General features: G+C 45.5%; 1 protein-coding gene and 1 non-coding gene across 2 annotated transcripts in view; one reads left to right on the forward strand and one right to left on the reverse strand.

Moving 5' to 3' along the window:
• Window positions 1-22,888, forward strand: part of SVOP (SV2 related protein) — a 71,833-nt gene that overhangs the window by 22,092 nt on the left and 26,853 nt on the right. The window contains exons 2-6 of the mRNA XM_055549958.1: window positions 531-691; window positions 3,194-3,279; window positions 4,947-5,045; window positions 8,435-8,506; window positions 15,630-15,754. Coding sequence (XP_055405933.1) covers window positions 531-691; window positions 3,194-3,279; window positions 4,947-5,045; window positions 8,435-8,506; window positions 15,630-15,754 — 543 coding nt within the window. The remainder of the gene's footprint in view (window positions 1-530; window positions 692-3,193; window positions 3,280-4,946; window positions 5,046-8,434; window positions 8,507-15,629; window positions 15,755-22,888) is intronic.
• On the reverse strand, window positions 9,514-9,586 carry TRNAG-UCC (transfer RNA glycine (anticodon UCC)). Its single transcript has one exon. It is a non-coding gene; the product is annotated as a tRNA-Gly (tRNA).

Here is a 22,888-nt window from a genome sequence, read left to right on the forward strand (position 1 = left end):
TTCTTAATATCTTCTGCTTCTGTTAGGTCCATACCATTTTTGACCTTTATCGAGCCCATCTTTGCATGAAATGTTCCCTAGGCAAACCATTCAATATCACAGTAATCCAAACCTATGCCCCAACCAGTAACGGTGAAGAAGCTGAAGTTGAATGGTTATTTACATTAGATACAGACAAAGGAGTATAAATTCTGAAACACATATGTTTCCAAACGGTATTTAGGTCTAGAACAAAGATATCCTCATTCACATGGCTTACTATGTGAATAGGGCTCCCCCTGGATTTGTGCAGTGCCCAACCTGTCCAACTGTACTAGACAGCCCTGATACATAACTCTTAAAGTTGTCACCCTCCCCACAGCCCAACTCAACAGAAATGCCAGCCCCTACCTCTTTCACCCATTCATGGACCATGAGAGAACTCTCTGGACCACAAGAGAAAGCTTTTCACCTGTCTTGGGCACAACTATACCGCAAGGTCGTCGAAGAGGAGTTCTAGCCATCATGACCAGATTTGCTCTCTCCTCTAGGGTGGTGAAATTCCGTCGCACAGGCGAGAGTGCAAGGTCAGAGGACGACACGGCTTCGGGAGAGCATGAGGTCCAGATTGAAGGGGTCCGTGCAGGCCTAGAGGCCGTGGAGCTGGACGATGGGGCGGCCGTGCCCAAGGAGTTTGCCAATCCCACCGACGGTGAGGGGACCCTGCAGTTGGGGCAGGCCGTAGTCAGGGGCTCTGAGGCTCCAGGGTTGCCTCTCCAGGTGGCACTCAGAGGGGTCTTGTGAAGGGGCGGGTAGGAGGGCCTGGAGGCCCCAGGGTGACACCGGCAGTGTGGGCTGGACCTGCATGGCTTTCTCAGCAGGCGAGGTTGCATCACCGTCCCTGACAGTCAGCATCATCGACTAACACTTGGCCGAGGATGGCAGCCACAATGATGACGGTGAGGGTGATGGTGGTGGGGACGAGGACATGGTGCTGCTGGTGAAGGCGACTGTAAAGATGACAGTGATCAGAGCCACAGGCGAGGCTGACGGCTGACTGTGCCAGGCACGGTTCTAAGCACGCTACATCCATTACCCACTTCATCTTCACAACACTTCCAGCTGGAACTGTTACAGGCATGTTCCCCATTTTGCAGGAGAGGCCACGGAAGCACAGAAAGCTTATGTATCTTGCCCAGAGTCACACAGTTAGAACTTAGCCAAGCTGGATTTACACCCAGGAAATCTGGCCTCAGAGACCACGTCCCTACCTGTGACCTTGTGCTCCCTCCGAGTAGAGATGGTTAAAGGAGACGTGCAGTGCTCATAGGGGACCTGGTCTCCCCTTACCACCTGATAATGCTGATGCATGAAAACATTCCATTCGTTCCTCAAAGGGCCCAGATTCCCAACCAGAGAGAGGATTAACAGCTTGAGCCCAAGGCCTGTTGTTGGCACATCTAAGGAGGCAATGACTGGAGTGGAAGTGAAGGCAGAGGTTAGAAGCAGTGGCTTCAGGTTCAGGCTGATCTGGGCTAAATTCCCAGATCTGCAGTGTCCCAGCTGTATTGACACTGGGCAAGTCCATGTCCCCCTCTGAAAAATGGGGCTAAGACTGAGCCTTTAACTAGTAGGTGTCACAGGGACTCAGTGAGATTATGTACAGCAAGCTCTTAGAGCCTGGGTCCCCAACCCCTGGTTCCAGTCCGTGGCCTGTTAGGAACTGGGCTGCACAGCTAGAAGTGAGCGGTGGGTGAGCAAGCTTCCGCTGTCTTTACAGCTGCTCCCCATCGCTCCCATTGCTACCTGAGCTCCGCCTCCTGTCAGATCAGCAGCGGCGTTAGATTCTCATGTGAGCGAGAACCTAGCCATCAAGTCAAGGCGAAATACTCTGAGGTCACTACAAAACAAAGTGCACAATAGATGTAGTGCGCTTGAATGATCCCCAAAGCTGCCCCTGTCTATGGAAAAATTGTCTTCCATGAAACAGGCCACTGTTGCCAAAAAGGATTGGGACCACTCTCTTAGGGCAGTGCCTGACGCACACTGAGCTCCCAGTAAACATATAATTATATTATTACTATTACTGTTCTTATTACTGATGCTGTTACACGACTCACTCTGCTTTCTCCTCAATATTATTGAAGGAAATCAGACCCTGCTGGTGTGAGAACACCAGCTCATACTTCAGGAGAAAATGATGTTTGATGTAAGAGGCTCATGATTGAAATTCCAACAAGATGACAACTCCCATCAGGGGCAGATAAGATCCTCAGAGGCACCCCCACAGGACAGCCACCCAGCATGCTCCTTTAGTATTTTTATTTTTCAGTTAATTTTTATTTTTTGTCTTGGAATATTTTAAAAGTACAGAAAAGTTGCAAGGATAGCACAGAGAGTACTCGTAACCTCTTTTTTTCTTTTTTAAACTCTTTTTTGTTTGTTCATTATTTTATTTATTTTTTTTTTGTATACTCTTCATGCAGCTTCCCATAAAGTTAGTATCTTACCTAATCATGACACACTTGTCAAAACTAAGAAATTGAGACTGGTGCATTACCCTCCATGAAACTGAGACTTTATTCAGATTTCCCCAGTTTTCCCAGCAGTGGTGTTACAGGAATCAATTCTAGCACACCACATTGCATTTGTCTTTTAGTCTTTCTCAAAGCCACTTGTGAGCTTCTAAATTGCATCCTTATTTTTTTCTGAACACACAAATACCATGTGTTTATTTGGGAAGCACTGGGACATGATCAAAATGTACAAAAAAGTGAGTACTGACACACGATCCTATTGATGGGCTATGGGCATTCAATCTGACTTCCTCTGCTCCACCTTATTTTGTTTTCTAAAAATTAAATCACAATATATTGTATGCATCTTTCTATATCTGCGCATTTTTTAATAGGTGGGTTGTATTTTAGGATGTAGATATATAAACATTCATATATAATACATAAAATAATTTAACCAGTTCCTTGTCGATAGACATTCTGGGCTGTCCACTTATTCCCTTTGTAGAAACCACGTTGTATTGGACTTTGCAGCACACTTCACACTTGCCAGAAGGTTTTCCTAGGATAAGTTCTAGAAGCAGCATGCACTGCTTTAAAGAGCTTGGCCAGGGATCCCTCTAGATCTGCCCCCCCTGGAACTAAGACAAGTACAAAATACTCTGACTCCTTGCTTCCCCTCCCCTTTCTCCTCCCAGATACTTTCATGGTGGAAGATGCGGTGGAAGCCATTGGTTTTGGAAAATTTCAATGGAAGCTGTCTGTTCTCACTGGCTTGGCTTGGGTAAGTATCTCTGGGGACGATGACGTCATCTTCAGTCTCCAAGGAACACCATGCTGCTCAACTGGGTTTCCATGCTCTACAAGGGAGGACACGGTTCCCTCCTCTTACAGTCTTTGCTTCAATCGACAAAGTTTGAGTGACCTTGGGTGATAATGAAGTCTGAGCCTAGAGGGAGTTGGGTGTGGTTGACAATTGCCCTCAAGGAGGAGTTGAAGCTTCTGGTTAATTAAGTGGTTCTCAACCCTTTGAGGCTCAGGGCTACTCTAAGATTCTAATGTCATCTGTGCGACTCACCCTAGAAGAAAATGCACAGATCAAAATGTGCCTTCTTCAAGGGGCTTGTGATTCCTTATTAAACTTGCCAGATCTACCTAGAGCAAATGATGTATCTAGATCACTGTCGTTCAGTTGCTAAATCCCGTCCGACTCTGCAACCCCATAGACTGTGGCCCACCAGGCTCCTCTGTCCGTGGAATTCTCCAGGCAAGAACACTGGAGTGGGTTGCCGTGCCCTCCTCCGGGGGATCTTCCTGACCCAGGGATTGAACCTGAGTCTCTTATATCTCCTACATTGGCAGCTGGATTCCTTACTACCAATGCCACCTGGGAATCCCCACTACCTTCCAGAGTTTGCTCAAATTCATATTCATTGAGTTGGTGATGCTATCTAACCATCTCATCCTCTGCCATTAATCTAGACCATTAATACAAGTGAAATGGATTTTTATGAATAGTGCAAAACTGAGATTTAACTACCTGTTTTTCCAAACAGTCATCAATTTCCCCACCTCATTTCCTCCACTAATTTGCCAAGTGGCTTTTATCATCCACCACATTCCTGGGGCCACGTGGGTTTACTTCTGGACTCTCATTTCTGTTCCACTGCTCTGCCTGTTTAATCCTGTAAAGGTACCACAGTGTTTCATTACTGAGGCTCCCTAGTATGTTTTAATATATTAAAAGATCACACTTTTTAATGTTAATTATACTGACAATTCTACATGAACAATGACCAAAGAGAAACTAGCTTTTAATTGAGCTACAAGAGAAAAAGATCACTGTCTCTCTACCTCTAAAAAATGTTTTTCTAAAAAAAAAAAGCTTTTCTGATTTTCAAAATATGCTACTTTCCCACTCCGTTCAGGGAGTGTCACTAAATTTTTTTTCAAACGTGGGAAAACGCACCCAAAGAATGTTAAATGTCTAGTCATCAGTTCCTGTGTGGTACCACACTGTTTTAACTTCTGGAGCTTTCAATGTGTTTTGATGGGTGATAGGGCACTCAGCAGAAGGTAGAAGAGGGAGTCTCTCTCTTTTTTCTTTTTTTAATTAATTGATTTATTTTATTTTAAAATTTTTTGGGGGCCATACTACGTGGCACATAGAACTTCCTGGACTAGGGATTGAAGCCATGCCCCCTGCAGTGAAAGGGGAGAGTCTTAACCACTGGACCACCGGGAAAGTCCAAAGGGATTTTTTTATGCACTCGCTTGGGACTGTGGACTTGTGACATTTTAAATTATCGTTTTAAATTTTCTGAGATCATAAGGCTCTAAGGTTTAAATTCTTCTCTCCTGCAGTGAGTTACCATGAGAATTTTTAGTGAGGGGCCGGCCGCCCTGAGCCGGGCAGCGCCCTGGCCTCACGTGTTTGCTTGCTCCCTGCAGATGGCCGACGCCATGGAGATGATGATCCTGAGCATCCTTGCGCCGCAGCTGCACTGCGAGTGGCGGCTGCCCAGCTGGCAGGTGGCGTTGCTGACCTCGGTAGGCAGCCCATCGGCCCCCTGCTCTCGTGCTCAGTTCTGGTCCCCCAGGGGGGTGTTCTGTAGGATGCCCCCCACTTCCTCCTGCTGCTGCCAAGGGCTCAGCAGACAGGAATTAAACCCTCAATGGAATCACCAGGACCTCAGCGTCCCTTCTCCATCGCATGTATCCTGGCAGGTCTGCAGCCAACTCTAACCACATCTGGGGGCCCCAGATATCCTGCTCAATTGCGGGGAACTTGGAGCCCACCTGATCGGATCACGTAAACCTTATAAGCCTCGCTCTTCCAAAAAGGAGACACCAGTTCCTTCCACATGAAGGTGACTTCAGGGTTGGAAACAGCATAGTACCTGTTCAGTAAACTGTAGGAACTGATGCTCCCTGGAGCTAAGGCTTGGAGGAGCATGAAGCAGAACCCTTCATTCTTGTCTTGTTTTCTTCTTGTACTGGTATTTTCATTCAGTTTCTCCATATAGTTTTATCTTAATGTAAGGTTGTGAAAGTGAAGGCTGCTCAGTCGTGTCCAACTCTTTGCAACCCCATGGACTATACAGTCCATGGCATTCTCTAGGCCAGAATGCTGGAGTGGTTAGGCGTTCCCTTCTCCAGGGGATCTTCCCAACCCAGGGATCGAACCCAGGTCTCCTGCATTGCAGGTGGATTCTTTACCAGATGAGCTACAAAGGAAGCAATATAAGGTTTTACTAGGCTTGAAAGTTTCATCAATCACCCTATTATAATTTTTGTGACATTTTCAATTATCATTTTTAATTTTTGAGATCATAAGATTTAAGATGTTTCTCCTGCAGTAAGTTAACCATGATAATTTTTAGTAGTAAACAACAGATCAAAACAAGATATAATTAATTTTGATCAATACTTGCTAAACATAAGTCACTTTTATCAGGAACGTACCTCTTGATGAGGAGTATGGAGTGTTTCTCAACTATGTCACATATTCTTGAATTGTTGTTCAATCGCTAAGTCGTGTCTGACTCTTTGTGACCCCCATGGACTGCAGCATGTCAGGCTCCTCTGTCCTCCACTATCTCCCAGAGTTTACTCAAACTCAGTCCATTGAGTTGGTGATGCCATCCAACCATCTCATCCTCTGTCGTCCCCTTCTCCTCCCGCCTTCAATATTTCCCAGCATCAGGGTCTTTTCAAATGAGTCAGTTCTTCAAATCAGGTGGCCAAAGTATTGGAACTTCAGCTTCAGAATCAGTCCTTCCAATGAGCATTCAGGGTTAATTTTCTATAGGACTGACTGGCTTGATCTCTTTGCTGTTCAAGGGACTCTCAAGAGTTTTCTCCAGTGCTACAATTTGAAAGCCTGTTGCCAAAATGAGACAGGGTTCAGTTGTAATGCTATCTCTATTTTTCATTTTTACTGAATAGATATGAATATGAAAGGTTTTTTTCACATATAAAAAGTTTTGCTTCATATAAAACTGAAGGAGTTTTATAATAACTCAGTAAACTAATGCCACTTGATTCTTTTCAGCAACTTCCAAGTTTCGTGCTGAAGAGCACACAGCAGTCATTTATGAAAAATTATTTTTAGTGATCTAATTTGCTGACAGCTTGATTAGCCTCTCCTGCAATTTGGTTAAAAATAATAAAATGGAATTGGAATCAAGATGACTTGCGAATGGATTTGTATCTGTGTCATTGGTATCCTTTTGGAGGCAGCCTAGAGGGTTTAACCTCAAAGCGATGGCCACGAGGTACAACGGGGGGCAGAGTATGAAGAAGTGGGGGAAGGGTGGTTGAGAAGGGGAGCCGGGAACAGATGAGATCCCCTAACCTGTTCTCGGGAAAGAGTTTCTATGGAAGTTGAGGAAGTGGAAATTAATTCCTGTGAAATTATCCAAATTTGCTTTCCCTTGGAATGCCTCTGTGTAGCCTGTTTGGAGCCCACTGCTCTAGGACGTGCCTAGAGGAATGCTTTTGGGTTCAGCCCACACTAGGCAATGCTGTTCCTATCTCTGGGCCTCAATTAGTTGACTTATCTGGAAAATGGGATAATAATAGCACCCACCTCGTGGGGCTCCTGGAAACATTTGGTAAGACGTATGTAAAAAGTTCCAATACTTGGGCCACCTCTTGTGAAGGGCTGACTCACTGGAAAAGACCCTGATGCTGGGAAAGAGTGAGGACAGGAGGAGAAGGGATTGACAGAGGAAGAGATGGTTGGATGGCATCACTGACTCAATGGCCATGAGTTTGAGCAAACTCAGGAGATGGTGAAGGACAGGGGAGCCTGGTGTGCTGCAGTCCACGGGGTCACAAACAGTCGGACATGACTGAGCGACTGAACAATAGCAACAAATGTAGAGAACATTCAGTGTGGTCTCTGACGCTTGGTGAGTGCTCCAGAAAGGATAGAACAGTGAAGAAAGCTCTAGTCAGCCTGCTTGGGCTTAAGACCTGTCTTTACCCTCTCCTCCCTGGGATCAGAGCAGATTTCTAAAACCCTTCTTTTTCTTTTTAAAAACTTTTTGGCCATACCATGTGGCACATGGATCTTGAATTCCCCAACCAGGAATGGAATCTGCACCTCCTGCATTGGAAGTACGGAGTCTTAACTGCTGGACCTCCAGGGAAGTCCCCTTAACCCTTCTAAGCCTCAAGCTACCTATCTATAAAATGGATATGAGCAGTCATACCTCTTCAGCTCTGATCAAGGACTAACAAGGGAACCAGAATTTTGCCCAGCACACAGTGAGCGCTCCATGGATGCTTTCTCTTGCTCGTGGCTTCCAGCTCCCATCCTAACCTCCTGTCTCCTGTATTCAGTTCCTTGCAACCTTTAATATTTTCTTAGCCATAAGACATTTCTTGGGTTCTGTAGGAAACTGGAAAAATACTAGCTCTGCAGCCAGGCAGCCTGACTCCAGCCCGGGCTGCACCACTAACACCTGTGACCTGGCTGCATGACCTCACGTCTCTGAGGCTCCGTTTCCTCATGTTTGAAATGGGGATAACGGCAGCACCCACCCCGGAGGGCTGTTGGGAGACTTAAACAGTAACAGGAAGCACACAGACTAGTGTTTGCATCTTAACAAGATCTCAGAAATGCTTGCTTGCTAAGGAGCTTCAGTCAAGTCCAACTCCTTGCCACCCTATGGACTGTTAAGAAATTCTCCAGGCAAGAACATTGGAATGGGTTGCCATTTCCTTCTTCAGGGGACCTTTCCAACCCAGGGATCAGACCCATGTCTCCTGCTTTGGCAGGTGGGTTCTCTACCACTAGCGGTACCTGGGAAGCTGTAACGCTTGGTTCATTCTTATTACTAAGAGTGTGACTCTGCAAGCTCACTTCGGTGTTGCCTTTCTCTGCGATGCTCCGTGTCACGGTCTAACAGAAGCTGTCTTTGCCCCCACAGGTGGTCTTTGTCGGCATGATGTCCAGCTCCACCCTCTGGGGAAACATCTCAGACCAGTATGGCAGAAAAACAGTAAGGCGACTTCCCCTAAGCTTGTGTTCTCTGGGTTATCTCCTTGACAACAGCAAAACTTGTGCCAACTGAATTTTTTTTTTTGGTGGAAGTTTAATTCAGAGCTACATTGAAGGGCAAAGAAAGACATAGCTATGAGGTTGTGGACTCTTGAAAAAAATCACACCTCCCTAGGGGGCCCAAGCATGTGTGTTTCAGAACATAAAAGATGCTGGTGGTGGTGCTAGCCCCATCCCCTTGGTGCTTAACCCTTCTGTGCCTCAGTTTCCTCATCTGTAAATGGGAGAGTAATATTCTTCCCCATAGGGCTCCTATGGGGAGTAAATGACCCTTGTATAGAAAGTCCCTGGTTCAGAGGAAATGTTTCCTCAATTCCCATTACCTGTTATTCACCAAGCTCATGGGCCAATAAGTATGGCAAGACCAGTGCTAAGATGAAGGTGTATCTGGCTCCAGAGTTCACATCCTTCACCCTGACCTGGGTTACTGGGAGACATTACTGAATAGAATGCCAGAATTTAGTAGATCAGTTGAACATTCATCTACTCTTAAACAGATGAAGCCTGGGGGGCTACCTGTAGGGGGTGCCTCCAGCTCTTCTGACCAGCTTGCTAAATCCCACACCCAACACAAAGCTGGTGTGACTGGAGAGAGAGAGAGAAAGTGCCCCCAGATTGTAGAGCCTTCTCCTCCCCAGCATGGAACTCTGGCCCAATATCAGGAAGGATGGATGCGGCTCTAATTATAAAGCTTACCCAGAACTCCTCTAGGACTAGAGGGCGAACCAGACAGCTGGCGAGCCTTGGCAAGCTCGAAGAAGCTCCTCCTAGCTGCTTGATCTGCCTTGGCCCAGCTGAGAGGTTTCTGTGAGAGCCTCTGCTGCGTGACTTTGCAGGAGACTCAGTGGGCCACTTCTTTTTAAGTCGACCTTTTTTTTTTTTTTTTTTTTTTTTTGCTGCACTGAGAAGTGGGATCTTAGTTCCTTGGTGGGGCATGTGAGATCTTAGTTCTCCAACCAGGGATCGAACCTGGGCCCCCTGCATTGGAAGCACAGAGTCTTAACCACTGGACCACCAGGGAATTCCCTCAGTGGGCCACTTTGATCCCTACAGAAGTTTCTACAGCCTGGGGACTTGTGGCAGTCATGGAAAGGAAGGGCGACCGTGGGTGTGTGGCTTCGTGGGTATGGAGACACACGCATCTGAGTTCATATCATAGAGTCCCTTGTCGAGCGAGGTAACTTTGGGCAAGCTGCTCTCCCTCTCTAAGCCTTAGTTTTCCCATCTGCAAAATAGGATTGACAACAGTAGGAACTCACAGGACCATTGGGAGGATTAAATAAGAATGTGTATATAATACATTTAGAACAGTATTTACTGATGCATAGTTAGCCTGTGATAGGTGGTAACTACTATTGATTGGGACTCAAGAAAAATTTAGAATGGGATCAGGTCATCATCTAGTTCAAAGGCTCTAGGACCATGTCAGCTTTAAGGAATAAAAAGGGGTGGCTGGCAGGCACCGGGCCTCTCATTTCAATGTTCTGAACATGCTCGGGTTTCCCTGTGAATATTTTCACTATACTTGAACATGATTGGAGAGTACCAGGGGCTTGGGTCAGGCAACCCTGCATGTGACTGAGCAGTGCTCCTGGCAATGAGATCAGTGTACTTCTCTGGAGCTGGGGTTGCAGGCCTGGCATCCAAGTGACAGCTAGGCTTTCAGCTTCTTAGAGCGGGAGCTTGAAACCTTTCCAGGCTATGGATTCCAAACATGTTGGCCATGAGCCAAAGGTGGCCCCCAAATGTGTTTAATTTATCCCATGCAGTGCTTAATGGGATTTTTGAATCAGTTGCCTCTGTTTCAAAATGGCCATATTTTGTATAAAAATAAAAAGCGTTGTGGGTTTTTGGAAAGCTGGGTAATCTGGTGGCTTAGAACCCATGTTCTGTGATGGTAGCTTTTGGCTGGAGCTGAGGCTGGCAGGGCGGGGCAAGTTCTCTTTCATTCACCCAGGTCCCCCTGTCCTCACTGCATTCCGCCTGCATCAGGCCTGTATGTTCTCTACCGGGGGTAATAGGGAGCTGATCCTGGATAAATCACTCATCTCCTTTGGCCCTCAATGTGCTGTTTTTAAAGTGGACATGAAAATAACAACCTCTTTCCGTAAGGCATGGTGAGGACCCAGCATCACGATGAGGCAGTGATTTCAAAAATGCAAATTAAAGTTCCGTGACGTCAGAGCCTCTGCCTGTCCTGTGGGCTGCTGTTGCGCAGGACAAAACCAAGTGTTTAGCAACCAGTAGGCCATCAATATGTGCAGAGTCAAAGGATGAATGCCAGGCCCACAAGAGGTACTCAGTACCTGCACAGTGAACCAGTGAGTGAATGAATGAATGATACATTTCAGCACCTCTAGTGCGGCACACAGTCGGTGTTCAATACCTGTGCATTGAATGAATGAGCAGTATATTATCAGTATCCCTAAGGGTCTGACATACTGCAGGCATTCAATACCTGCTTATTGTGAAATGCATCATTGAATGAGCAAATTAATGAGTGCATAATGTCTATGCATTCTATCTCCAGAGCCGGGTATACAGAGGCTGCTTAATAAATAGGAAAGGAAGGAGGGAAGGAAAAGGGGGAGGGGTGGCAATCTAAAAGGCAGAACAGATGTTAGGCAGAGCGACAAGTGCAGTTAATGAGAACCCAGAGGACGTTTCCGCAGAGGCCCTCAGCAGTGCTTGGATGGGGCTTGCTGGCAGCACTCACGCCTTTGCAATGCCATGACGGTCCCTCCAAACGGCTGCTGAGTCCTTGTTCTCTGGGCAACTGGAAAGCGCTGGCATCAGCGGGCAAATGCAGGGCCAGCTGCACTCCACTGTGACCCGACAGGACCAGTCGGCCTGCTTGTCTTTGCTGCCTGGCATGAGGGCATCCGGTGACCTCAGCAGGGCAGCACGGCTGCCAGGCAGCCCCGGGAGGGAGGCATAGCTCCCATGTGTCAGTCTGGGCGCCCTCTCTCTCCCCACTCTTCTTCTCCTGCTTTGTTTTCCTTCTTTTATTTTCTCTGCCGCTGAAAGTGAAAGTCTCTCAGTCGTGTCCGACTGTTTTCCACCCCATGGATATACAGTCCATGGAATTCTCCAGGCCAGAATACTGGAGTGGGTAGACTTTCCCTTCTCCAAGGGATCTTCCCAACTCAGGAATTGAACCCAGGTCTCCCACATTGCTTCCCAACCCAGGGATCGAACCCAGGTCTCCCGCATTGCAGGTGGATTCTTTACCAGCTGAGCCACCAGGGAAGCCCAAGAATACTGGAGTGGGTAGCCTATCCCTTCTTCGCCAGTGGATCTTCCCCTCCCAGGAGTTGAACCGGGGTCTCCTGCATTGCAGGTGGATTCTTTACCAGCTGAGCTACAAGGGAAGCCCATAATTTGGTTCTCTGCCACTAATGATGTCTTATTTCTGATTCAAGACTTTTCAGGTTCCAAGGAAGAAGATCCCTAGTGAGGGGACATATGTATACCTATGGCTGATTCATGTTGATGTTTGGCAGAAACCAAAAAAATTCTATAAAGCAATTATTCTTCAATTAAAAAAAAAAAAAAGACAGTCCCTAGTAAGTGAGGTCAAGTCGGAAGAAAGGAACTAAGTCTGTGGCGGGTACCAGTGTCCTTGTTGTTGTTGTTGTTTAGTTGTGTGGCCCTGGGTTTAGAAAGGGGAGCAGAAAGGTTGCTTTTTTTATTTATTATTCTTTATTGCAATAGATCCAAATCTTCCTAGACTTTACTCATTCCTACCCCACATATTCTCTTATGTACTTAATATCTTTCTTTATATCAACATTAAAAACATCCTTAGATGCATGTTTTTTGAAAAGGAAACTTGATTTAGAGTCTTAAATGGGAAATCAATAGCAATCACCCTAAGTAAGAAATACCTGCAAAAATAAATGCAAGGAAAACAGTGTTATAAAATTCTAGCTGGTATGGTTGCCTCATTGCTCTCTCTGTTAAAGAATAAGATTAGCAGATGTTTAAAAAGATGTTAAAGATGGTTACCAGGATGAAAGGATGGGGGGAGGGAGGGATACTTAGAGAGTTTGGGATGGACATGTACACACTTCTGTATTAAAATGGATAGCCAACAAAGTCCTGCTGTATAGCCCGGGGAGCTCTGCGCAATGTTATGTGGCAGAATGGATGGGAGGGGAGTCTGGGGGAGAATGGATACATGTGTATGAGTGACTGAGTCCCTTTGCTGTCCACCTGAAACTATCACAACATTGTAAACCAGCTATACTCCAATATAAAAGAAAAAAAATTTGAAAACAGTGTTAAAACAGACCAGCATCCCACGGACACTTCCTTTTAAGCATAGTCAGAAGAGTGAAGATTAAAATGAAAAGTTAATCACATTCTTGCAGAGTGGTGCAAAGTCATTTAATACATTCTCTCTACAACCTAAAATTGTTTTCCAAAAGACTGAGGTCATGTGTGGTAGACTTCCAAATCCCCTCTCTAGTCTCTTTTAATTCATTTTCATTTTAAAGCTAAAATTAGAATGTCTCACACTTTCTCCCTGAAGCAAGGGTTGAGGGGTAGGGGGGTGCAGAGAGGGCGGCGGACAGACGGGTGAACTCTATCCTGCAGATCTAGGAAGGGTGCTGCGAAGGGCAGTGTTGGGGTCCTTTAATGGACTGGGACCTGGCGGTCTGGAGTCGACGATAAGAAAGTGAAAGAGAGAAAGAGGCTGATATTCCCTGGTTTACGCAGAGAACCAATAAAGCCCTTAACACAGGGCTTGCATCACTCATGAAGGCACAGGGCACCTTCTCGAGGGGGTGAAGGCACAGGGTGCTTTCTCAAGGGGGTCTTGGAAGCCCAGGCAGGAGAGTGAGCATGACGGGTTTCTACGCTCCAGAGAATTAGCCAGAGAGAGAGAGAAAGAAAGAAAGACAGAAAGACACGGGGACCCAAGCTCTAATGGAGCAAAGGTGCTTTAATGATCTTTCTGTGAGAATATATAGGCTGTTGTACAAGAAATTTCTTTCGACAATGATGAAGATCAGAAAACCAAATGTACAGCAACTGTTACCAAGGGAACAAGGGATTAATAATGGTCACAAGACCAGGAGACAATCCATATCTCAAGAAAGGGGATCGAGACTAAGCAGTTTTGTCGTAAAGAGAATGTTTACTAAAGGAGAGTCAAGCCTGTCTCACATAGTGACCTCAGTTCCTGGGACCAGCTTGCTGCTCCACTTGATGAGGAACAAAGGACTTAGGAGAAACATCACGTAGCAATCCTCCTGTTAAACACTCCCTGACAGGGCAGTCTGCCCAGACCTCATGCGGCACGTCTAATATTCACGTTACATTTGCATTCTACTCCAGAACACTTTTGGAGTTGGTTGTGTTATAAAAAATGCCCTTTTTAATTATATTCGCTCTTAATTTTTTTCTCCATCTCTAAGCGTAATTAACACTCCAGGAATATATGCCAGGTTTCTCCTGCAATTTTGTGCTCCTAGGCGATTCTCAACCCCATAAAATACAACATCTTTTTTTTTTTTTCCGGCCGTGCCGTGTGACTTGTGGGATCTTAGCTTCGAGATCAGGGATCAAAAACCCAGGCCACAGCAGAGAAAGCTCCAGGTCCTAACTGCTGAACTGCCAGGGAATTCCCTACAATGTCCCCTTTATTTAAAAAAAAAAATTATAAAATTTTTGTATTGCCCCCAATAATCCAGAAATAATTTCAAAGATAAAATAGCCTAGTCATTTATACAGTTTTTTCAATTTAATTTATTTTTTTTGGCTGTGCTGGGTCTTTGTTGTTAGACAGGCTTTTCTCTAGTTGCAGCAAGCAGGGGCTGCTCTCTACTTGCAGTGCCCAGGCTTCTCGTTGCGATGGCTTCTCTTGTTGTAGAGCGCAGGCTCTAGAGTGTTCGGCCTTCGGTAATTTTGGCTGTGGGCTCAGTAGTTGTGGCTCCCAGGTTCTAGAGCACAGGCTCAATAGTTGTGGTGCCTGGAATTAATTGCTCCATGGCATGTGGGATCTTCCTGGATCAGGCATCAAACCTGTACCTCCTGCAGGCGGATTCTTTACCATTGAGCCATCAGGGAATTCCCACTTACGCAGCTGTTAAAAAGAAGTCAGTTATAATATCTTAACTAGGCCACAAGGGAGAACATTTTTTAAAGAAGTAATTAATAAATTTCCTTTCAATATGCAAATATTCACATACTACTCTGCCTAGATCCTGAAAGGAATTCATATTCGCCCAATTATAAATAAGTTTGGATTTAATGAAATCTTGATGCTTTTTCTTTATATATCTGACATTTCGAAATAAGATTCAGATCTATTCATAGATACACATAGAAGTCCCATGAATGCAGACGGATGCTGTATTCACACTCAGTCACTCAAATATCACACATAGCATTTCCACTGGCAACATGGGTTTCTGAAAAGATAATTCTGTAAAATTCCAGATAAAACAAAGTGTATCTTACTTTGATTTATCTAGAAGTTGCTTTCCTGAAAAACTACCCTCAGGAATTTTTTTGGAAGGTGTGACCCACCTTCCAAAATCCTGTTTATATGTTAACCAGAATGAAGGTCCAGGTGCAGATAGTCATAAACAGTGATCAACTGCATGGTTTAGTATCTTGTGGGAAGTTCAATTCAAGCTTGTGTGAGGTAAGTCTTCATGTCTCAGGTGCTGTGGGACATCTAGCATCTCTAGGACCTGTCTATTACTTAAAAAAAATTTTGGCTGCACCACACAGCATGTGAGATCTTAGTTCTCCGACCAGGAATTGAACCCCGTACCTCCTGAAGTGGAAGTACAGAGTCTTAGCCACTGGACCACTAGGAAAGTCCCTGGGACCTGTCTTTTAACTGCCAATCACTGAGACTGCTAAGAACACCCCACAGGTTTCCCACACTCCCGCTCAGAGCTGGCACCACCCCCAGAGAACACCTAGCATCCCTTTGGCTGTGTGGATTACCCTTTACCACGACCCTACGGTGACCTTGAACATGTGCAGGGGCGTGTGACCTGAAGATGCTGAGAAGCCCCGTGACTGAGTGTCTTCCTTCTCTGCAGGGACTGAAGATCAGCGTGCTCTGGACCCTGTACTACGGCATCCTCAGTGCGTTTGCGCCCGTGTACAGCTGGATCCTGGTGCTGCGGGGCCTGGTGGGCTTCGGGATCGGAGGGGTCCCCCAGTCGTAAGTAAAGCCCCAGCTCTGGCCACCCAGCCAGGCAGCCAGGCAGCTATGTTCATGGGCTCGGAAGGATGCAAAGATGGTACATACTGTAGGGCTGCTGCTACCCAGGGACTCTGATGGAGCCAGAGAAGAGGGTCATTGTCAATATTGTGATGATTAACAACAGCAAAAGCAACACGATAGCTGGAAGGACATAGACGTGAAATAATAATCAAAATGGTAGATCTGGCATTGACGGGACATTTCTCCTGGATGTGGTGCAGCAGCCCCAGAAGATGTGCGGGAATATTGAATTAGTGCAATTCCCATTTTACAGCTGAGAAAACAGGCTCAGTGGGTGAAATCAAGTCACACAGGGTGCAGTTGGAAATAAGACCTGGAATCTGTCCACCTGTAACATCCATGCTTTTAACTACCCTGCCTGCTCCCTTTTACCTGTTTCTAACTTGACCCCAAGGCAGGAAGTCAAAGTGAAAGTCAAAGTCGCTCAATCATGTCTGACTCTTTGTGACCCCTTGAACTATACAGTCCATGGAATTCTCCAGGCCAGAGTACTGGAGTGGGTAGTCTTTGCCTTCTCCAGGAGATCTTCCTAACCCAGGCATTGAACTCATGTCTTCCATATTGCAGGCAGATTCTTTACCAGCTAAGCCACAAGGGAAGCCCAAGAATACTGGAGTGGGTAGCCTATCCCTTCTCCAGTGGATCTTCCTGACCCAGGAATTGAACCAGGGTGCCCTGCATTGCAGGCAGATTCTTTACCAACCGAACTATCAGGGAAGGAGGTGGGACTAATTATTTTGTAAGTTGTGTGTTATTTTGTTGTTACTGTTATTAAGATACTGAGAGTAGTCAGGATGGTAGGAAGACGTCACCGTTTCCTGGCAGACTGGGGAATTCTGAAGCAGAGATTGGCAGCTTGTGGCAGCTGGACCAAATCTGAACTGCCAACTGGATCTCTAAATAAAGTTTTATTGGAACACAACCACACCATGTACTGACGTATTATCTATGCCTGTTTTGGTGCTTCAGCAACAGAGTTGAGTAGTCTCAGTAGAAACTCTGTGGCCTGCAAACCTGAAGTATTTACTGTCCAGACCTTTGTCAAAAAAGTGTTGACCCCACTCTAAAGGATGGTGATTAATAGCCGATATTAAGGGGCAGATGCTGTTCTAAGCAGTTTGCCCAGACTGTCTCACTTAATCTCCCCAATTTCCCTATGAGGTGGATTCTATCATTAATCCTATTTTACAGATAAAGAAACTAAGGTTACAGAGAGGTGAGGTAACTTGCCCCAGATGACACAGTTACAGGAGGTAGGGTTGCAATCGGAACCCACACCCTCTATCTCCAGAGCCTGGGCTCTAACCATTGATTTCCACTGCCTTGCTATGAACAATGAAAAGGATTTAGAGAGACCCAAGGAGATGGGGAATATGTAGGATATCTCATAAGAAGGGAATTTCGTGAAAAGAGGAAGCCATAGCTGAGTCTGAGGAAGGCTAATGGTCCAACTCAGTTAGCTTGTTAGGCTGAGAAATGTGAGAATCGAAAACCCCGAGATGGGCCACGTGGACCAGGTGGCTGCCGCTGTAGTCGCTCGGTCGTGTCCGACTCTTTGCGACCCCGTGGACGGTAGCCCACCAGGCTCCTCTGCCCATGGGATTTCCCAGGCAAGAGTACTGGAGTGGGTTCCCATTTCCTACTGCAGGGATTCTTCCCCACCCAGGTAACGACCTGCATCTCCAGCTTGGTAGGCAGAGATTCTTTACCACTGAGCCATTTAGGAAGCCCTGATAGACTAGGGCAAGCTTATACAAGGTCTTGAACGTCAGGTCAAAGGGACTGTCTGCAGACGGGTGGGAAGCCACTGAAAGTTTTCGAGCAAGAGAGGTACTTTAAAAAAATTAAGCTGGCAGTGATGGGTTGGATAGGTTGGAAATAAGGAATCCTGTTGCAGTAATTTAGGAAAATTTTGCACAGGAACCAGGGAGTTTCTTTTTAGTTTTATTCATTCATTCAACCAGTTTTTTTTCCCCCTGTACCACGTAGCTTGTGGGATCTTAGTTCCCCTCCCAGGGATCAAACCCAAGTTCACAGCAGTGAAAGCCTAAGTGTTAACCACTGAACCACCAAGGAATCCCCTCAACTGGTATTTTCTTGAGCTTCTGTTATGACACAGGCCAATGCTAGGTACTGGGGGTACAACAGTGAGCCAAACAGACATGGTCCCTGTTTCAGGCTGACATCCTGGGAAACAGACAGAAATCGAGATATGTGTGCAAGAGGCCACCAAGATCAACACCTGTAAAGGAGTCAGAAAAACAGGGCTGGGCAGAGGGAGAAGCTAAGTTGCAATGTGATTGTAACAGCTGGTAGGGGCCTCAGCTGACCCTTAGGGTTCAGAAGCTGCGATGGCCCTTTAGATTGTTCCATACTGAGGATGGGGGCTGGACCTTTGTCCGTTCACGTCAGCCACCTTGGATGTGGGCTGCCCTCAAGGAGGGAGCGTGACCTTGGGGGAAGTTAGCTACTTTGGGCCAAGGCATTTCCTGCAAGGGGCTCAACCCTGAGCTCTTAGCAGGCAACATTCCTGGTCGTGCCAGAGGGACTGTGTGCCTCAGCCTTGAAGGGGGAATCCAGGCGGCACATCCGTTACAGTCTCTCCCCTGGACCCTCCGATGTGCTTGCGTGCGTGTGTGCTATATCGCTTCAGTCATGACTCTTTGCGACCCTATGGACTATAGCCTGCCAGGCTCCCCTGTCCACGGGATTCTCCAGGCAAGAATACTGGAGTGGGTTGCTGTGTCCTCTCCAGGGGATCTTCCCAATTCAGGAGCTGAACCTGCTTCTCTTACATCTCCTGCATTGGCAGGCAGGTTCTTTAGCACTAGCACCTCCTGGGAAGCCCTTTCTCCCACTTAGAGGCTCTCAGTTCTGCTCAGCCCTTCCCTGGGTTATTATTCATCATTGATCCTCCAGGGCTGTGCAGAGTAGGTATTTGACATGGACTCCTGGATCGGGGATGAGCTTAAGAACCACTGGAGCTTAAAGCAGAGGCCGTTACGCCAAGCCTGTTAACCTGGGCTGGCAGGGGCTTGTGGTCAGTCTGTTCCACTTCTGGCCCAACTCCAGGAATTCCTGCTGTTCAGCCACTGCCCTGTTTGTGAGCCATTCATTGACTCTGGGACCGTTTCCTCCTCGTGGCTGGAAGGGATGAGCTCACGGAGGAACACGTGAAATTCCTCTCCCAGGGATGCTTGGGGAGATGGCAGCAGGTCCAGCCTCCTCACATTCCCACCCTGGATTTTCTGGCCATAGGAGGGTAGGGAAAGGAACCGGGGCTTATGAACATCCCCAGTGATTCTGGTTGAAGTTGGTGCCATGAGAAGTGCTCTTTTCTGGGTCATCTTCCACATTTTCTGGAAGTAATACAGAAGGTATAAGAAATAAATCTCGAATGGTGCTGGAAAGCAATAAAAAGGTGCTATCAGCGAAATAAATTCTCAGAAACCTGTGGAAGGCTATAAGCTGATGAGATTCCAATGGCTGAGTCACTGGAGGAGAGAAAAAACCACCTCTGGAAACTGCAAAGGGAAGAGATCTTCAGCCAGGGAGGACAGGACACCAAGGGAATAAAATTAAGGACACAGAGCAGCTGGGAGGGCCTTTACCCCCTTACCGGATATCTTGACGGTTCTAAGTTTACCTGTCTGCTCCCTTCCCCCGCTCCCCAAATGTCATGCCTCCCCATTTAGCTGTCCATTTATTTAATGCTGCAATAGCATGTCTGTCTGTTTATTGAGCTATTACTACATGCCAGACACATGACCATACTAAACTTGCGAAACCTTAAGGCGTAGATACGACGACCTCCATTCTCCAGGTAAGGAAACTGAGGCTTTATTAGCAGTAGCATGTGTCAGATCACATGGTTAGCAAAAGGAGGGCAAATAAAAGCCACACACACAAAATTACAGAAGAGGGTCTTCCCTGGAGGTCCAGGGTTTAAGACTGCACTTCCACCGCAGGGGACACTGGTTCGATCCCTGGCTAGGAAGCTAAGATCCTGCATTACGTGTGGCGAGGTCAAAAAAAAAAGTTAGAGAAGAAATATTTTAGCCATCCAGGAGACTCACTTGATTCCCAAGCACTTTCATGCCAGCTTTTTACATAAAATAATCGCGCCTTAATTATGCAAAGCTCTTATCTAGTTATAAAAATGGCTCCCCTAAGTTCATTATTTGGAAACATTTAGTTGAAAATATTTTTGTGTAATTAAATGTAACTAAGAGTTTCCATTCCTTTAGAAGGACTTTACCCAGTTGTGCCACTTCACAAAATCAAGTGAGGAAGATTTTGTTATATTATTTTTAAGAGTTCAACAATCAGAAATCCTTATAATATACTCTGTATTTAGTATAAATGCAAATTATATTATTATAATTTTTTTTAATTGAAAAGATGTTTTTCTCTTAGTTTTATTGAGATGGAATTGACATACAGCACTTTTAAGCTGTGGGCTTGCCAGGTGGCTTTAATCCCTGGGTTGCAAAAATCCCCTGGAGAAGGAAATGGCAACCCACTCCAGTATTCTTGCTTGGGAAATCCCGTGGACAGAGGAGCCTGGCGGGCTATAGTCCATGGGGTCGCAAAAGAGTCGGACGTAACTTAGCCACTAAACAACAACAAAACAACTGTTTAAGGTATGCAGCATAATGACTTCTATATCTTGCAAATGATTAACACAGTATGTTTAGCTGACATCCATCAATTCATATAGAAATTATATTGTTAATAAGGAGCCCATCCCTCTGCCCTAATTTTTGCCTTTCTAACTCCTCTCCCTTTATTTCTTGTTTCTTTTCTTGCTTCCCCCAAATGTTCACATGGGTCCTTGATGATAACAACGACAGTAACATTGGTAGTGATGCTGGTAATAATGAGTGGAGTGCTTCCCTAGCGCGGGGAGCCATGCTAAGCCCTCTCTTCACACTACCTCTTCTTGTCCATCGAACAACCCTACTATCTCCATTTAACAGATAAGAAAACTGAGGCTCCGAGATCCTGAGGGATTTGCCTAAGGACAGGTGGTTATTAAGTGGAATGTACTTTCCTTTTGCTTTGTAACAAACTACTCCAATCCTTAGGCTTAAAATGACAATGGATTTAACCCATGATTCTGCAGTTTGGTCTTTTGATGGTTCCCAGCTCTGCAAGACTTACTCTTGTGTCTTTTGTCAGCTGCTGAGTTGGCCGGGCACTGGCTAGGCTAGCATGGCCATAACTGACTCATCTCTGTTCCATAAACCTCTCCCCCGCCTTCCCCTTCGGTAACCAGAAGTTTCTTTTCTGTCTCTGGGTCTATTTCTGTTTCGTTTTATATAAGTTCACTTGTACCTTTTTTCTAGTTTCCACATATAAGCGGTATCATACGATATTTATCTTTCTCCCTCTGGCTTCCTCCACTTAGTATGATAATCTCTAGGTCTCTTCCTGTTGCTGCATATGACATGTTTCATTCTTTGTTTGCTGTTGAGTGATAGTCTGTTGCATAAATATACCACATCTTCTTTATCCATTTCTTTGTTGATGGACAGTTAGGTTATTCCCATGTCTTAGCTGTTGTGAACAGTGTTTCAGTCAACACTGAGGTGTATTGTCTTTCCAGAGTATGGTTTTCTCTGAATATATGCCCTAGAGTGGTATTACAGGATCATATGATAACTCTAATTTTAGTTTTTTAAGGAGACCTCATACTGTTCTCCATAGTGGCTGTACCAATTTACATAGCCACAAGAAGGAAGAGACTTTAATCCAAGCAAAAGAGTTACATGTAACTTTATCATTACAAACAATACATTTTGGGGGAAAATAATGAATGTTTACTCATTTAGGCCACTAAGCAGTTTAGTTTACAACGAAAACCAAGTGACAGGATAGTGGAATCCAGTTGCAGTTTTAGGGTGTTCATTTTTTGGTGCTGTTGACATTTTAAAGTTTTTTGTTTTGTTTAAGTTTTAAACAGGCTTAAGTGCTAATGAGTAGAAATAAATCTCGAAGACATGTCTATGTTCCAGAAAAGAGAAGTGATATTTCTAGCTAACACTAAATGAAAACTAAATAGTGTCTAAATAAGAAAAGTTGGATGTGGGAAGATCTATTTTAACAGGAAGAAAAGCAAAGCAATGTGGATTGTTCTCTTAGGGTTTGGTTTTGGGAGGCTGAAGAAAGAATTATTTGTTCACTTTCCATTTTCTTGCATAGGGCCATCCACTGAGCCTGAGAAGGAGGTGGTTCAGTGTTTTAAATACTGATGTGAAAAGTTGAGGCAGGAAACAGTACATTTTTGTTTTAGAAACTTTAGAAAAATGTACATAGGAACCCCAAAACAATAATCACCTCTAATTGCTCAGCCACTCAGTCGTGTCTGACTCTTTAAGACCCCATGGACTGTAGCCCTCCAGGCTCCTCTGTCCATGGAATTTTCCAGGCAAAAATAGTTGCACATAGTAAGTAACTAAGTTCAGTCGTTCAGTTGTATCCAACTCTTTGTGACCCCATGGACTGCAGCACGCCAGGCTTCCCCGTCCATCACCAACTCCCAGAGCTTGCTCAAACTCATGTCCATCCAGTTGGTGATGCCATCCAACCATCTCATCCTCTGTCATCCCCTTCTCCTCCCACATTCTATCTTTCCCAGCATCAGGGTCTTTTCAAATGAGTCAGTTCTTTGCATCAGGTGGCCAAAGTTTTGGAGCTTCAGCTTCAGCATCAGTCCTTCCAGTGAATATTCAGGACTGATTTCCTTTAGGATGGACTGGTTGGATCTCCTTGCAGTCCAAGGGACTCTCAAGAGTCTTCTCCAGCACCACAGTTCAAAAGCATCAATTCTTCGGTTCTCAGCGTTCTTTACGGTCCAACTCTCACATCCATACATGACCACTGGAAAACCATAGCTTTGACTAGGCGGACCTTTGTCAGCATAGTAATGTCTCTGCTTTTTAATATGCTGTCTAGGTTGGTCATAGCTTTTCTTCTAAGGAGCACACGTCTTTTAATTTCATGGCTGCAGTCACCATCTGCAGTGATTTTGGAGCCCAAAAAAATAAAGTCTGTCACTGTTTCCATTGT

This window comes from Bubalus kerabau, chromosome 16, assembly GCF_029407905.1.
Source record: "Bubalus kerabau isolate K-KA32 ecotype Philippines breed swamp buffalo chromosome 16, PCC_UOA_SB_1v2, whole genome shotgun sequence".
Classification (NCBI taxonomy): domain Eukaryota; kingdom Metazoa; phylum Chordata; class Mammalia; order Artiodactyla; family Bovidae; genus Bubalus; species Bubalus kerabau.